Genomic DNA, 17450 nt, shown 5'->3' on the forward strand with positions numbered 1-17450 from the left:
TAAACTAATGAACTACTGACCTGGCCACAGGTAGAAGACGTAAATAGGTTAATTAAAGGAGAATTTATGTTTATAAGTATAGAGTCCGCCTTCATTGGTTTTTTTCCTTTGAAGTCATGACCAATATTTGGAAGTGATAAAATTATACTATATTTAATAATAATTAAGTATAATATACTTAATCAATATCCCTCTCAGACATTTGGTGAGGGTCCCAACTGGTTGAAAAATCTTTACTTTGTTTACTTGTTGGAGATGAGGGCATTAGCTAAAGCGGGTCCTTACTTTGAGACTGAGGAATATTATACGGGTAATCCTACAGAGGATGAGGAGACAAGGGAAGCGATACATAACATGCTCAGTGTGATATACACCTTCCCGGATCATTTTAATGAATCATCAATGTTTAATGGAGGTAGTCAGGCGGCTAAACTTAAAGTAGAGTTCCGAGAGCACTTCCGTAACATTTCAAGGATAATGGATTGTGTTGGATGTGACAAATGCAAGTTGTGGGGCAAGTTGCAGACCCAGGGCCTGGGGACTGCATTGAAAATCTTGTTCTCAAGTAGATGGAACAGTCCGGAAAGTGATCCAACCAAGGCAAGCTGCCAGTGCGACATAGATCACATGAGAGGTTACAGAGGACGGAGATCGTGGCTCTGTTCAATGCGTTTTCAAGACTATCAGAGAGTATACGACAGTTGGAACAGTTCAGGGTTATGTTAAGGTGAGATTACAATGTTTTTCTTATTTATGGTGAAGGTTTTATATCCTTTATGTTACTTAATTTCTAACTACCAAAATCTTCAGTATCACATTTATTATGTCAACAATATGTAAAAAAATGCAAGCAAGCATACTAAACAACAGCCTATGAGATTCAGTATTAAACTGAATTCTGTGTTCTAGAAATTGTAACATGCAAGGATATTTATTGAGAGTATTTTTCAATATAGTAGGTATTGAAGCAGAAACCTTTTGCTACATCAAATAATGAACAAAAGCTGTATTATCATAATGATAACATTATTTAATTGTCTTATCTATTATCTGACCTTGAAATTAATGGAATACATAATTTAAGTGAAACTACTGTAGCAAAAAGGTTTGTCTGTTTTAATATCATATGATTGGATGTTTGCATGTTGTCAATAATTGTTTTTTTTTTTATGTTTGATTTTTTTTATAACATTTGGATTTGGGTTTACGGGATAGATAGCTTAGAAATTGATAGTTAATAAGCACACCTTTTTGTTTGTTAAGTTGGAATCCAATGTGGAAATAACACAACCTTGCTTTTCTTGGTTCTAAGTTCATGGGTGTTTTTATGTTTTTGCGAAAGTCATTTACTGTAACTGCGCACGAAAACGTTATTTTACTGGGACTTAAAGAAAACAGATGTGTTAGCAAAATATGCTAGCTTAGCAAATTAAAAAATCAATTAACTAAATCGTACAATCGTTTAAGTTAATTAGCATTTAAATGATTCTTTTCATTATGATGCCAATTGCGCAATCCAAAAACAGCAACTGAACGCAGCTGACGAAGTCGGCAAAAAAAACAATATTTATAAAAGACAAGCCACAAACAATAATCAACTTAATGCTACAGAGTTACAGTCCAAATTAGGTAGCGTTAATGATTTCGAAATTTGAATAATTTTTTAAATTAATTTCTCTACTGACATGTTTTTTTTTATCGACGGCTACACAGTGACGAAGGCATAGGCATTGTGCAAGAATGATATAATTTTGTAGTGTCATCTAAACAGTATTATCACTGTGAACTAGTTTATTCTAATAATAATAAACATACCTAAATAGTGACTTTTACCGAGTGATCATAATTAGAAAAAAAAAAAAGATAGATAATTAAATTAAATGAAGTCATTCTCATGCACGAATTTGAATTGATTTTTTAGCGTTTTTTTTTCTAGATTTCAGTAACTTTATTTAAACAATTATTTAATCGAATTAAGTCCTATTGATTCTTATATTTGCAACTGTAGATCCAATAATGTTTTAATATCCGGAAAGTAGGCTATCTAAGTACTGTAAAGTAGTTTCGATTCACTCATTAGTATGCAAAACTATTTTTAATATTACAAATGTAATTTTAACGACTTTTTGATTGCTTGCCAATTAACGGTATTGTTAAATTCTTTTGACTATTACATCGTTATGTTAATTTTATAATGATGAAATGGCTCTTTTTCATTGCCAGATCTTATTTAAAATTTGCTGTTTCCAGCGTAGCGGCAGAATATCATGGACATTTACTTGTAATACCTTTATAACTATAATATTCTGACAAATAAATGCACAGAAAATATATTTTATGGCCTTAATTAAGGATTTACCTTATAACAATATTAAAGATACCGTCCGCATCGGTAACTATAAGGATAATTTTTTCACATTCCAAGTAATTTATCAACTCATTGATTGTTGTGTTAAAAATAATTCAAATACTACAGGTTTTCTTTAAAGCTAGGTAAATAATAAATATCATATAGTACTAAGAAAACATCAGTCAAATCTGTGGACCACGTTTCTCGAGTCACGTAGAGTAGGCGTTTAGTTTGTCATCATCCGAAATATGGCGTAATAGCGAGAGTTTGACGGTAATCGCGTGTCTGACTTGTGTCTGCTTGTGAGTAACCGTGACGTGGCCTTTACAGTCCCAAATTATTTTATCACGTTATTTAGCAGACTTGATATGATTACGTGTTTTGTTTTTTATTTATGTATGTAGAAATAGATTCTAGGTGTACAGATATACGATTAAATTTAATTTCGTTAACCTTGCCAATATTTTTAAGTATTTTCTTGGTTTTTATAAAACATTCCAGAGTTAGTATTTATTTATTTTGTCAATGTAGGTACTGTGTTCCACGATTGACGATTATTTTTGTATAACGCGGCTGTCTTTGACAATAATTTTCGTATTTGGCAGATGTGTTGTCTTGTTTTGGCCGCCATTAAACAGAAATAAACGCGCCTACACGCCCTCAAAACGTACAAGCTATGTTCTAGAATATGCATGTCGATTGTAGCTCTAAAGGAGTTCTACAAAAATAAAACTTGTGTTTAAGGAAGAGATATTATTTATCTAAACTATAGAAAAATGGGCTATAATAACTGACAGAAGCCATACTTACATACCAAAACATCGTAAATAAGGATTTTCCCCAATTATTGTAAATTTTCCGAAAATAGTGTAAATACCCCTTTGGTTCAGCAAAACACACTTAATTCCGCTACCGCGCCGGTTCGTCGTTGGCGGTTGTTACAAAATAAGAAAGTCTAATCTTATTGTAATAAAACAAAGCCTGCTAAATATGTGAAAGTGTTGCCAACTTTTGACTATTACATAGCTCAGTTACATCGGCGCAGTTACTGACTCTGAACATAATGGAAAAATTAATACCTTGTGTGTTAATCCATATCTAATAATCCATTATAACACATCTGAGTGACTGATTATCTCAAATCCAACTAGCAGTCTTGCCGTCGTAATGGAAACATCTAAGCATGTTTAGACGTCCCTACAAACCGTCATAATGATAATGACTATGATTATAGACTACACATCTTGTATTATGTCTTCTTTTATTAGACTTTCTGTATCATAAGTCTGGAGTAGTCTGGACGTCAGAATGGACGTCATCGTACCAAAAGCCTTGTAGAAGTTGTGTCGTTTGATGATAACATAATGACAGGCAAACCGAATGAAATTATCAAGGCATTCGAAAGCAGACTTGTTTATACAGAAAAGCTATTTTATGTCTTTCTCTTTTGAGTTAAAATTATAATTTGTACGTATTTTAGCATACCAACAATCCAAAATGCTAAGTATATTTTCCTATTCTTAGAAAATAATTATCAGTTTGAAATAAAAACCATTTATATAAATTAATCTAATAAGTAGCACTTAGGTCAGAAAATAATGAATATTACACATATTCGCCCATCAGATACCGCTTCCTAAGTGCTCTTGCTACGGGAAAAGAAATATACGCAATAAACTCCTCAACAAACGTTGATATTTTTTCCCAATATAGTCTGCAAAATGTTTAAACATTTTTAGAGACATTTATGAACTTAACCTAAGCGTAGCTGTGACTGCTTTACTAGATCGAAAACTGTATATCTTCTGCATTATTCTTTACGTTGTGGTTTTATAATATATTGCACAATATAAGCTTTCTCGTATAAAGAGAAGGCACACATCTTTAGGTCAACCTTGTCTTTCGAATCTCCAAACGTGTTATGTCTGATCATCTGAAGCCATGTATACTGCGAATTAAATAAAAACCGGTTTTCCTTATTTCGTGCTGATTCTGCAAAAGTTGTTCAGTTATTTGAAAATCTCACAGCGGACTTATATTAGATTTTTATCACTGCTTATATTGATATCATTTCATACCGATTTATAGAAATAGTGATATTTATCTATTTTATAACGGCATTTATTCTTATCAAGTGATAATCCAAACATTCAATCAATGGAAGTATAAAATCAAATATTAAAACAGTGCATGTTCCCTATCAGTTTTTCCTCTTATCAGTAAGCAATATGGTTTTACATGTACCAATGATAGTATCTAATTGCATGTACAATTGACCGAGCTAAAACCGATAAGCTACATATTTAGCGTAGCCAAGGTTTACTGGTCTATTGTTTTCACTGGCTTTTTAAAAATGTGGAGTACTTGATTCATCCTTATAAATGACCCCGCTCTAAGGAATTTGATCCTTGTGTTGCGGGGGTTTATAAAAATTGAATGTTTGTCTGTGTCACATGCACAAAAACATCCAAACTCAGACCAAGCATTCGTGGTTTACAAACACGCTTGTCCTATTCGGGTTTCGTGGCGTGCTGACCTCAACCACTAAGCTACCCGTACAGTTGGGTATTGGGTGGGCAGGGTATTTAATTTGTAGATTTCTATGTAGAGAGATAGGTTTATAAAATTAGAGATAAATGTATTTCACACTGGTATCCATGTGACATCAAGATGTATTATTTTCGAAAGTGTTTTTGACTATCAAGATCACATTGATTAGTTGGTTGTTATATTTTTGAGCTACATGTGACGATATAGCTCAAGGTCTGGCTTCCTTTTTCCCACATTTGTGCTTCTCCAATGATTTGTTCGATTCCAATCGAAATTGGTCAGAAAATCCCGCGGAAGTTTTCAATTCTGGTTCACAATAGACAATGTTTGCCTGAACCAGGATATTGTCTCGACAAAACGTCAATATTTACTCCGCCAAGAGGAGGTTGTATCACAATATATTTGTACCTTTATATCTTAAGACTATAGAATTGTCGAAGTGGATACGTTCTAGACAGCACAAAACATCGGTCCTCTTTCCATAACTTCAGTTCTTTCCTAGGTATTTGGTTTACGAAGTCACACACTCTGTATTATATTTTTATCTGAATCATCAATAATGGGATTCCGAATAAAGTTGATAATAATTAATGCAATATAAGTATCAAGGGTATTGGGTTTTTGTTATTAAAATATGCGTTGATAAACGGATAATTATCAAGTTATTATGTTTATCAACGGATATTGAATTTCCCGTAATGTACTTACGTGGCCTTTTTTGTTTTGAGCCTCGATGCACATACGTCGATTGATTCTCTATTCGGAGATATCTCGTGCTACTATTTTTCCTAGAAAAATGCGTATCATTTTTTGGCATAACATATTTTTTTGAAACCAAGATTAAGTTTCTTATGTCTTCGGTCGTAATTTAGTTTGTTTTAATTTGTGTTTAGTTTTGCACAACTCGACTCTACAAACATGGCTCTGTTTTAGGTGTAATGATAAATTTGTCTTTGGTTCAATACGAACTTTACATACAAAAGTTAAAATATTTGTACACATGAGTGGTTTTTCTTGATTAAATCTGTCGAAGTGGGTTTAGTTACAGTGACTGTTTATTGCTTACACCAGCACTGCTTTTGTTATGCGCTTAACAAAACACCTGATGCCAACATATCGCATCCTTTGTTTTGACGTAGTAGTATATTTGAATAAATATTACGGATAGATAATGATTGAATTTAAAAATATTGCTGTTTGGGTTCAAAATAATGCAGATTCTTAAACCCTTTGAGTTCCATGCAAAAAATCCTACTTAGTTTTCCTTCAGTAGCATGCAATACTAGCACGGATATACATTTTTCATGTTTCTCCTGTTTAAGGTCACAGAAGAAAGATTCCTATAATATCCTGATTGTGGGAAACCCCATAAAATATGGTACCTTAATAAGGGTATTTAAAACCTAAACATAAATTTCATAAGAGCAAACGAAACAGCTGTATCAACAAATAGCAGATGTCGTAATAATCGTAATATTGGTCATTTCCAAGATGATCTGCCATCAATAAATACCACACACAACTTTCTTACTTAAAACTCTTTCAAATTTAAATCAAAGTAAACCCTATATTTCACGGTCCTAGGTCTCATAAAAGCAATTTAACAATAACTCGAGGTACGCAGTTTAAAAAAGGCGAGTTCCAAAGATTATTCTTTTTAAAATAAATTTTATATATTGTTGTACAAGTGTTGTATAAATCATACGACATTAAGTAAGTAGAGTATCGTGGGAACAGCTCAGGTGTTCAATATTGACAAATACTCGCTTTGTCTGCAAAACTGTTGTCTTTCAAACATTGCATGACAGTTCTCATAAGGAATTTTACTATTTAGAAAACTATTAGCATAGTAGCAAGAGGTATGCGAAAATATGGTTCAATATAGTTCTATTCATAGAAAAACTTAATTGGATTGTTTTTATCATGTGGGTTGTAGTTGACACTGAATTTGGAGGCTACAAGTGTCATTTGTCGTTGTGTCGTTTTTATTTCCCATTTATGTCCCGTTTTTTCTGAAAGGCTGCTCAATTTAGTTTTTTGTAAACACTGTTGTGATTGGATGACCTTAATAGGTACTAACAATCAGTCACATAGCTTACTATGGTCATGCTTCAGTAATTACTAGTTTTTGGATATTGATCAGCCTTCCACGAAACGGGGTTTAAAGTATAGTCGGTATATTGGGCCAAGCATGTACTATAATTTGCGTAAAACATACGGGTTTATTTATACTTTATATAATTAAAAACTGTGGTCAAGCCCAGCATGAAAGGGCATTAAATTCGGGTGTGCACGTTTAATATTTGTATAAGATCAAAGTTCTAGTTAATAAATTGAAATATTTACGCAGCTCGCAAAAGAAGGAGCGCAGAAGCAAAGCTTATCAGAACTATCCAAGATATGAAGTGAGAAGAATAGAATAATCTAGAATAATGTTGGCGTTATTAGGAAATGTATTGATGTTCCTCGAACAATTCCTCCATACCTGTACTACAAACTCGTAAACTAGGATCGTTGTCATTGTGTAAGCAAGATAGCGCATTGCATTCTGGCATAGCAGCGCCTCACTTTCACAACGGCAACAGTTCTGTTTTAAGAGCGCGTGGTACAAGGGCGGTGGAGTTTTTATTCTAGACTCGTGTTATGGTTAAGGCAATTGTACTTGCTAAGAGAATTTACTAGTTCCTCAAAGCATAATTAATATGTCTATTCTGACGTTGACAGAGATTTTGATTGTAAATAAATAATTGTTGCGGAGATTTCATGTGTTTAAAGTTCTTCCTAAACAGTCTTCGGATCAATATCTTAATACTCCATTACTTGAAATTATTATTTTTTACTCAATTTGTTTATTTACAAGTCTAAAGTAAAGACAACTGACATTTATGAACAAGTTATCGCCGATGGAATCGTCTTTACAGAAAAGACGAATGGAAGTCACGTGACATTTTGACGCTTGTGAAAATGACAGTTGTCTTTGGTACAGGAATTTTGCGATAACACTATATTTTTTAATATTTGAATTTTAAAGATGGCTTCCTCTTAACGCCAATTAAAAATCATCACAAGACTTATATTTATTGAAAATCCAGTGAAGTGTAGAGCTTAATTTTTATACAGGGTAAAGCTAAACATTGGTAGGTATAATTTATCGATAAATTATAGCAAGAAAATTATCGATAATAACCTATATTTTACTATTTTCGCGGTAATTTGACTTATTCACGGTAGTGTTGACCGTTGCACATAACTATTTTTAATAAATTCTTTGTTCTCAATATTACTCAAAGTAATAAAACTATTTTATTCAAATTGTATTAGTGTGGAAATATATTAAGGCGACTATACACTGAACAATCTTTGTTGTGTAAAGTCGTATGTACATTGTTATGTAGCAATTTTGGCGCCTATTTAAATTTTTTTTTAAACCTTAGATGTTCAGCTTTGCCCTACATTTTGTCTGTGTCTAGTTTAAGATAAAATGTTAAGTAAATGTAATATTATTGTGAATGAAATTAATGAGCGAAAGATGACTATGTAAGATTTCTTCTTAAACTATTAATTTGTATTCCTTTCTGGTCACAAAACCTCAGATGAGAGATTTCTAAAAAAAGTTTTATTTGTAATAAAATTACTGTTTTGTTAAGCTAAATTATCTTGAACTATCTTGATACGAATTTGTTGTATTTTTTTTGTAATTGACACATAAAACAATTCTTGTTTTCTTGAAAAATAATTAAGGTTATGTAAAAGGTAAATTGTATCTTGGAACAAATTAACTTCTGTCGCATTAATTGATTTTATTTCTATTAAATTGAACATAAATTTTGTAGGCATCTCAGTCAGTGACGACTTGATGTTAAAATTAATTAATTTACTTATATAATTTGATTTGTTCACTCGCAGAACAGTTGAGAGAATACATTCATTGTGCAATAGCCTTCCCTCCATTTCAAATGGCTTTTAATTTATATTTTAATGGCGACCGCGTTGAACCTTTTATTGCTTTAAAATTTAGAGGCAGTAAAGTTTAACGGCGAAACCCATGTTACCGATATCGACTTGAATGCTCTTTGTTGAATTCAAAATAAACTGAAAATTGTGTGACTAATATGTGGCGAAAATGCTAGAACATATGAGTGCACGAATAAGAGAACTAAGGCGGTCTGTTCTCAGAATAAATGGTCCAATTATCACCTCCAATAAAATTTAAATACGAGGACTCAACAATTTTTGAAAAATTGTAGTTTTTCATGCGATGCTATCATTCAGCGTGGCAATAATAATCATGTAGAAAATTAGTTATTGAAGGACAAAAATCAGAAGCAACACTCGGTTGACAAAAAATAAAACTGTAATTGTAAAGTCTATAATTATTGTTCATTGCAAGGTTAAAAACATTTGATACAATCCCAAACGTGATTGGCCGCATCCCAAAATCAAAATTAACTAAATTTAAAATGTAATGCGTTATCGGAGAATTATTAGTTGACCGATATAGCAAATAGAACGTACCGTTACATTCTTATTGTGTTATTTATTTTTGAATTTGAATGTCATTAAAATGATGATTATGCTTTTGTTATTATAGTTTTGCCTTTGTATTCCTACATGTACGAAAGGTAATCATAGACAAAACATGATTAACGAATCATCTATGATTTGGATCAGATTGCACGGTTCGATTTTGAACAAAATTTGGGATGAAACACGCGGCTAATTTTTTTTATTTGTATGAAATGTTTGCGGGGATTTGATATTTTTGGCCTGTTTATGATATTCATTTATTAATTCAATATTATTGTTTTATACTTTGCGTTTTGAATTATCATAATAATATTCTAAAGTTTATTGTGTGTTGTACCTATAAATAAATATCTAATGTCTCAATGTTATAATGTAATTTATTTACCTAAGTTGACTTAAAATTGTGTCACAAATGTTTTATGTACAATATTAAGTATTATTAGATATAACATATCTAAGAAGCTCTGTTCTAACTTGTTAATTTAAGTTCTTTCGCAGTTATTTGTGATTGTTTCTTAGTACACTTCTCTGTATCGACATGATTATACCTACTTATTTCAATATTTCTATTTCTATACTGTTTTGTTCGTGTATTTAAATCTATATGGAATGGAATAAGTCCGTTGTGTACGTACAAGATATAAAAATATTTATTTTTTGAACTTGTTTTTATTTATTATTTATTTGTCTTTTTAGACTTTTTTATATCATTATTTGTGGTGTAGCGTTTCGTTTTGTTTCATCTGAAGATGTTATTTTCACTTCGATTTATTTTAATTGACCCATTGCGGCATATTTTTGATATATTTTTTTAACCCACATATAGTTGTATTGTCGTTTGAGCATTAATGGCTTGATAATGGATCACATAAGTGATATTTATACACTTAAAACAACGATGACAAAATACTGAATAATATTTTTACTTTAGCATATAGCAATGAATTAGTAAAATCTAGTAAGAAAAGTCACTCAGTCATTACCATTCCATGTAGCGATTGTAACGTTTCATTAATTCTTATCGATACAATAAAATCGATATGTTGTTCAATTTTATTGCCAGTTGTTTTATAATTGAATGTTCTGTATTGTTTCGTTGAAAATATTTAAAAAGTGGAAGTTTGTCTGTGATTTTTTGAGTCAGATATCATGACATAGTTCATTTATTCAATATAATTTATAAATAAATGTATTGACTTTATTTTTTTGTTTTATTTTTGTCTACACTATTTTTGAAAATAAAATACCACTGTCCGTCCGTTTGAACCTTTTTAGGAAGGTGGAATCGAGATTTCACGAATTGTGTATTTTGGAAAATGAGAAAGTGCATCCCTACTAATTTTTTTTCTGTAAGTCTGACTTCAAACGATTTTTGTATTTGCTTTTTTGTGTGAATTAAAACCAATTTAACAGCTGTTGTGTGTTTTGCAGTTTTCCTCACTAACAAGATTGTTATCGCTTCAGTTCGTGGTTAAAATTCAAATTATTTTGGTTTTTCAGGTCCCACGAAGCTAAACCAGTATATTTGAAGTGCGCGAAAGGATGTTCGTGAAGCCACGTTATCAAAATTATTAAATGTTAGTGTTTGTTTTCATCCAGTCAATTTTTATTATAATTAGTAGATTAAAAGTTTTTGAGTTGTGATTTCCTTATTCTCGGAGACAAATATAAAGGTAACTTAAAATATGATATTGGCATGTGATTCTCACGACTGGGCAAAGGCCCCTTGTCCTGATGATATAGGACGAAAATTGGTCAGGCGTGCCTTACCTCTTACACGAAGTAAAGCAAGTTTCTCAAACCAGATGATTCCTAAGTACTCCTAATACTTCCAAATACTCCTAAGTATTTGAAACGTACCTACACTCGGAACATCTTCTAAAGGCTTCTACCGTCATCTAAGTGCTAACAATGATGATATTAATATTAATATATGTGGGATATTGTAATTTAAGTAATCGGAACGCAACGGATGAAGGAGAGGGAAGTATGTGTGCGAGAAGGACGGAAGGCTAATGGCGAAAAAGTGTGGAACGACGACGGACGATACGGTGTTTAAAATAAGAAAGTGTGATTCGAATGTAAAAATAAAACAATTCAAAAGTGACCTACGCATTTATTATTGCCATAAATCCCACAAAATTGGGGGCTCGTCCGGGATTGGCAATAATTACGACGAACGACGACGGATACCGGCACGTGGCGAACGGCGGCCGACGATTCAAACCTCATCTACGACTTTTATGACGGTTAAGGCGAAGGAGGGCTGAAGCAAGCTAAGATGACTACGAAGCCGATAAAAGAGGAACCACATACGGGATTAAGCTCGACGTTGTATCTTACCACGGAACTTATACCTAAATTCACCGGTCAAGACAAAACCTATTCAGTGTCTCGATGGATACAAGACGTCGAAGAGAATGGTGAAATATGCGGATGGACACCGCTTCAACAGCTACTGATGGCACGGAGATCTCTAGCAGGCACCGCACAACTCTGGATACAAGCTGAACGCCCTCACAAAACATGGGAGGAACTCAAGACGGCCCTGAGTAAGGAATTTCCCGACACCGTCGACATCAAGACCATACACGAACTCATGAGTCAGCGAAAGAAAAGACGTGACGAGAGTTGCATCGACTATATGATGGTCATGAAGGAATTAGGAAAGCGAGGAAAATTTCCTGATTACGTGGCTATAAAATACATTGTTGACGGCATTGTCGACCATGAGACACATAAAATAATGCTGTACGGAGTAACAACGTATCCAGACCTAAAAGAGAAGCTCAAAATCTACGAAAACATTAAAGAAAAACTGAAGTTGGAACATAGAAGTGCCTTTAGAAGTGAAAAGCGCAGTATCATTCAGCAAAAGTCTAAGAAATGTTATAATTGTGGCGATGGCAATCATTTATCAGGAGACTGTCCGCAGAAGACACAAGGTCCAAAATGCTTTCACTGCAACGAATATGGTCATATTTCACCGATGTGCCCGCATAGAAAAAACATGGCGGTGGGCGGCCGCAAGGAAGATATGAGTACAAATTCAAATTCATCAAATGGCGCACTTTTGGCGATAGAAGAAATAATCATGGCGGCGGCGGCGCATCGGCAAGTGGAAGTGGTGAACGAGTGAACAAACAAGCAATGTTCGGTCACAACGAGGAAGTAGAAATGTCAAACTCAAAGATGACAGGTGACAGCCAAGACAGCAAATGTCAAATTGAATATGACATCTACGATGTAAACAAACAGTCGCTACAAGAAAAACCTCTGAAAATAGTCGAATTATGTGGAAAAGAGGCAAGTGCGCTTATAGATTCGGGCAGTGACGTGAATTTAGTGTCCTCGGAATTTTGTGCTAACGTTTCTAAATCCACGAACAATAGTATAACGCTCACTGGACTCGGTCTCGCTAAAGTGAAGTCGGTAGGTTGTATAACAACAAATGTGGTTATTGACGGTGCGAACTACGACGATGTGTTATTCTACGTTGTGCCTAAAGACTGTATGCCTTTTGATGTAATCATAGGTCACGAATTTCTTAAAAATGTTGTAACAGTTATGAAAGGTTGTGATGTGTGGATGAAACCTGTGGAATGGGTGAGCAAAATTCATTGTTTCAGTTGCAGTGTTGATGTTGGTCATGTAACTAACACTAACCTAAAAGAAGAAGTTGTCCAAATGGTTGAGAACTATCAACCAAATCAAATTAAAGAAGCTCCTATCCAGCTGAAAATAATTGTGAAAGATGATGTACCTGTAGTGCAGCGCCCACGACGCATATCCTTAAAGGAGCAAGCAGTAGTTGAGGAGCAAGTGTCGGAGTGGCTTGAGCAAGGCATTGTAAGAGTAAGTTATTCTGAATATGCCAGTCCCTTAGTTCTTGTTCGCAAAAAAGATGGTGCTATAAGGGTGTGTGTAGACTATAGAAAATTAAATAGTAAAATTGTAAAGGATGAGTTCCCCTTACCTATTATTGAGGATTATATTGACAAGTTGGCTGAGGCAAAAGTATTTAGTGTATTGGATTTAAAAAATGGTTTTTTCCATTTGAATGTCAGTAGTGAGTCAATCAAGTACACTGCATTTGTTACACACCACGGGCAGTTTGAGTTCCTGAAGGCTCCATTTGGCTTATCTGTTTCCCCGAACTATTTCATGAGATTTGTGACCATAATCTTCAGAGAATTGATATCCAAAGGTGTTGTACTAATATTCGTCGACGATATCCTTGTTCCAGCTAAAGACGAACAGGAAGCAGTGGACAGCTTAAGAGAAGTTTTAAGGGTAGCATCTGAGTATGGCTTACAAATAAATTGGAAGAAAGCACATCTTATATGTCGGAGCATAACTTATTTAGGCCATACAATTGAGAATGGACAAGTAAGGCCTGCCAGTGACAAGATTGACGCTGTTACAAAATTTCCAGAACCAAAAACAGTTAAGCAATTGCAAAGTTTTATAGGGTTAGCATCATATTTCCGGAAGTATATACAGAATTTTGCATCTATAGCACGACCACTTACAGATTTATTAAAGAAAGATGTTAATTTTGAGTTTAATGATAACCAACGACGTGCGTTCAACTGTTTGAAGGAATGTCTGACTACCAAACCAGTTTTAAGGATATTCAATCCAAGATTTGAAACAGAAATGCATACAGATGCCTCACGTTTGGCTTATGCCGCTATTCTTATGCAGCGTTCTGACGATGATGGTGGACTACATCCAGTGTACTATATGAGCCGTAAAACAAGCGAAGCAGAAAAGAAGTACACCAGTTATGAATTGGAAAGTCTGGCCATTATAGAAGGCGTGAAAAAATTTAGACATTACTTGTATGGTTTGAAATTTAAAATTGTAACCGATTGCCAAGCATTTCAGATGACACTTAAGAAAAAAGATTTGTGTACAAGAGTCGCAAGATGGGCATTACTTCTACAGGAGTTTGACTTTGTAGTTGAACATCGGCCGGGAACTAGGATGAAGCATACTGATGCATTAAGCCGAAACCCTTACGTAGCAGTGGTTACTCTGCATGACGAAATCAGACAAGCACAACAGACAGATGATGGTATAAAAGCTATATTAGAGATATTACAAGAAAGAAGCTATGGTGATTATTATATTGATAATGGATTGTTGTACAAAGGAGTGGAAAAGCATCTAGTGATACCAAAGTCTATGGAAAATGAAATCATAAGAAGAGCTCATGCAAATGGACACTTTTCAAAGAAAAAGATGACTGAATTAATAAGTAAAGATTATTTTATTAAGAACCTAGATAAGAAAATTGAAGATTTCATTACCAGTTGTATTCCATGTTTATTAGCCACGCGTAAGGAGGGAAAACAGGAAGGTTTTCTGCAACCAATCGAAAAGGAAGAATCACCATTACACACACTTCATTTGGATCACATTGGTCCCATGACAGAGACGAAGAAGCAGTACAACCATATTCTTACAATTGTAGACGCATTTACGAAGTTCACTTGGATTTTTCCCACTAAGAGCACCACCAGTAAAGAAACAATTGAAAAGTTGAAAATTCACCAGCAACATTTTGGCAATCCTACTAGATTTATAACTGATCGAGGAACAGCTTATACGAGTAATGAGTTTCAAGAGTATTGTAAAGATGAAAACATACAGCACATCAAAATTACAACTGGGATACCTAGAGGAAATGGTCAGGTTGAAAGAGTTCATCGTACTATAATCTCTGTACTTACAAAATTGTGTATAGAAAACCCTTCGCTTTGGTACAGGCATGTAAGTAGATTACAGCGAGCTCTAAATAGTACTTTTCAGCGAAGCATAAATTCAACACCCTATCAACTATTGATTGGGACTAAAATGAGAATGAAAGAAGATATTGAGATCTATGACTTGCTTTTGGAAGAAGGAAGAGAAAGCTATTCAGAGGAGAGAGAAAAACTCAGAGAAAAAGCTAAGGAACAGATTCTACAGGTCCAGGAAGAGAATATAAGAAATTTCAATAGAAAAAGAAAAGAAAGCATGAAGTACAAAGAAGGAGATTTGGTGGCAATAAAACGCACGCAATTTGGAACTGGAATGAAAATAAAAGCCAAATATCTAGGACCCTATAAAGTTATAAAAGTGAAGAGGAATGACAGATATGAAGTGAAAAAGCTGGATCCTAATACGGAAGGACCTGGTGCAACCTCTAGTTCAGCTGATTGCATGAAGTTGTGGCCAGATGTCAACCCCAAAACCTAAAGCATAAGAGTTGATTTATAATTTTTGTTTTTTTTTTGGTTTGTGTGAGAGTTTTATTCCATTGTTAACTTAGTTTATTGATTTGGTTGTAAATCTGTTGTACTACAATGTTACTCTTGTTTATTACCAATAAGTGATCTGTATTTGTTCATATGGTGTAATTTTGTTACCTCACAAAATTACTAGTTTGTTGTATAAACTTAAGCTTGTTTAAGTAAAGAATTGTTACTTGGTCTTGTAAATTCGATTTAAGTTAAATAATATATTAGATTAATGAATGCATGTGGTGAATGTTTGAGAGCATGTCTGAGGACAGACATGGATCAGGAATGGCCGATTGTGGGATATTGTAATTTAAGTAATCGGAACGCAACGGATGAAGGAGAGGGAAGTATGTGTGCGAGAAGGACGGAAGGCTAATGGCGAAAAAGTGTGGAACGACGACGGACGATACGGTGTTTAAAATAAGAAAGTGTGATTCGAATGTAAAAATAAAACAATTCAAAAGTGACCTACGCATTTATTATTGCCATAAATCCCACATATATATATATATATATATATATATACTATATAGATATATATACTTCCTAGTAATTGTTGAAGTGACATAAATTTTATCTCCAATGTTTTTTACAAATTTCCGAAGCAACATTTACTTAGTGAAGGTTTTTAAAACGACTAATATTCTAAGAACTAAATTAATTACTCAGTTTTCTGCAATTCTAGACAAAGGGAAAACTTTATTGAAGTTTGTTTGTTTAAAGTTATTTGTTCTTTGTCTATGGAAAGTCGTAATTAAATTATGGTAAGGTTTCTCGTGCCATTTATAACTGCAATTTCATTGCAATAGAGGCGGAAGTTTTATTATAACGATATAATTATAGTAAGATCTGTAATCTTCCTCTATTTAAAAAAAAAATCTTTGTACCAATTAACAATATTTTTTTTATAATTTAATCTTTGAAGAATATCTTTGGAACCTATATATTAGGTTTCCTAGAGATTTCGCCTCGGAATGCTGAATGACCACAATGTCATCATTTTTTTTATTTAGCCCACTGTGCCCCACTCCTGGGCAAAGGCCTCCTCCAAATCCTTCCACGATTCTCTGTTCTAGGCCTCATGTAACCAGCCCGCACGGTAAGTGTTAAGATCGTCACGCCACCGCTTACTGGGCCTCCCAATTTTAATCATACTGAGATGAAATGCGATATTCATAAAAGTCAAAAAGTAATTTAGTTCCACCTTCTTCAAATTCCCAAGATCTTTGTATCCTGATCTTCTCTTACCTTGGGCGTCAAGGTAGCCAGTTGAGGAGTGGGTGCGGTGGCACCACGGAGTGCCGTCTGGTGGGCCGCGCGGCCGCATGCCAGCGCCACTTGAGCATACCTAGAAACAAGGGAAAATATTACATCAGACTTTATATTGCTAATAAAAAAAATATGTACCAGATAAAAAGAGGTGTTTGAAGACGCATATTTTTGGAATAGCATAATATATATTGGGTTTTTACAATGTTTTTGGATTGACGGAATGTTATGAAGAAAGAAGAAGAATAATAAAATAGGTGGTGAAAAAGAAACTATGTTCAAATACTGTATTTTTAGGACAACCTCTTTGAATTTTGCTAATTGTTTTAGGATCAATTACCAAAGTGATTGCAGACATTTGAATAGCAGTATTCCAAATGGATTGACGTAAGTATAAAATGACTTGACAAGGTGGCATGGATGACAAAAAAAAAAAATTACAACTGTCACAGTTAGCGAGAATC

General features: G+C 33.8%; 1 protein-coding gene and 1 pseudogene across 1 annotated transcript; both read left to right on the forward strand.

Annotated features, from left to right (window-relative positions):
• Positions 1-168: 168 nt before the first annotated feature.
• On the forward strand, positions 169-11116 carry LOC113508114 (annotated as a pseudogene).
• Positions 11117-11708: 592 nt separating this feature from the next.
• Positions 11709-12566, forward strand: LOC113508113. The gene has a single exon (XM_026891086.1). The coding sequence runs from the start codon at positions 11709-11711 to the stop codon at positions 12564-12566; it is 858 nt and encodes a 285-aa protein (XP_026746887.1).
• Positions 12567-17450: the final 4884 nt, after the last annotated feature.

The sequence above is a fragment of the Trichoplusia ni genome, unplaced genomic scaffold (genome assembly GCF_003590095.1).
Source record: "Trichoplusia ni isolate ovarian cell line Hi5 unplaced genomic scaffold, tn1 tig00003854, whole genome shotgun sequence".
Lineage (NCBI taxonomy): Eukaryota > Metazoa > Arthropoda > Insecta > Lepidoptera > Noctuidae > Trichoplusia > Trichoplusia ni.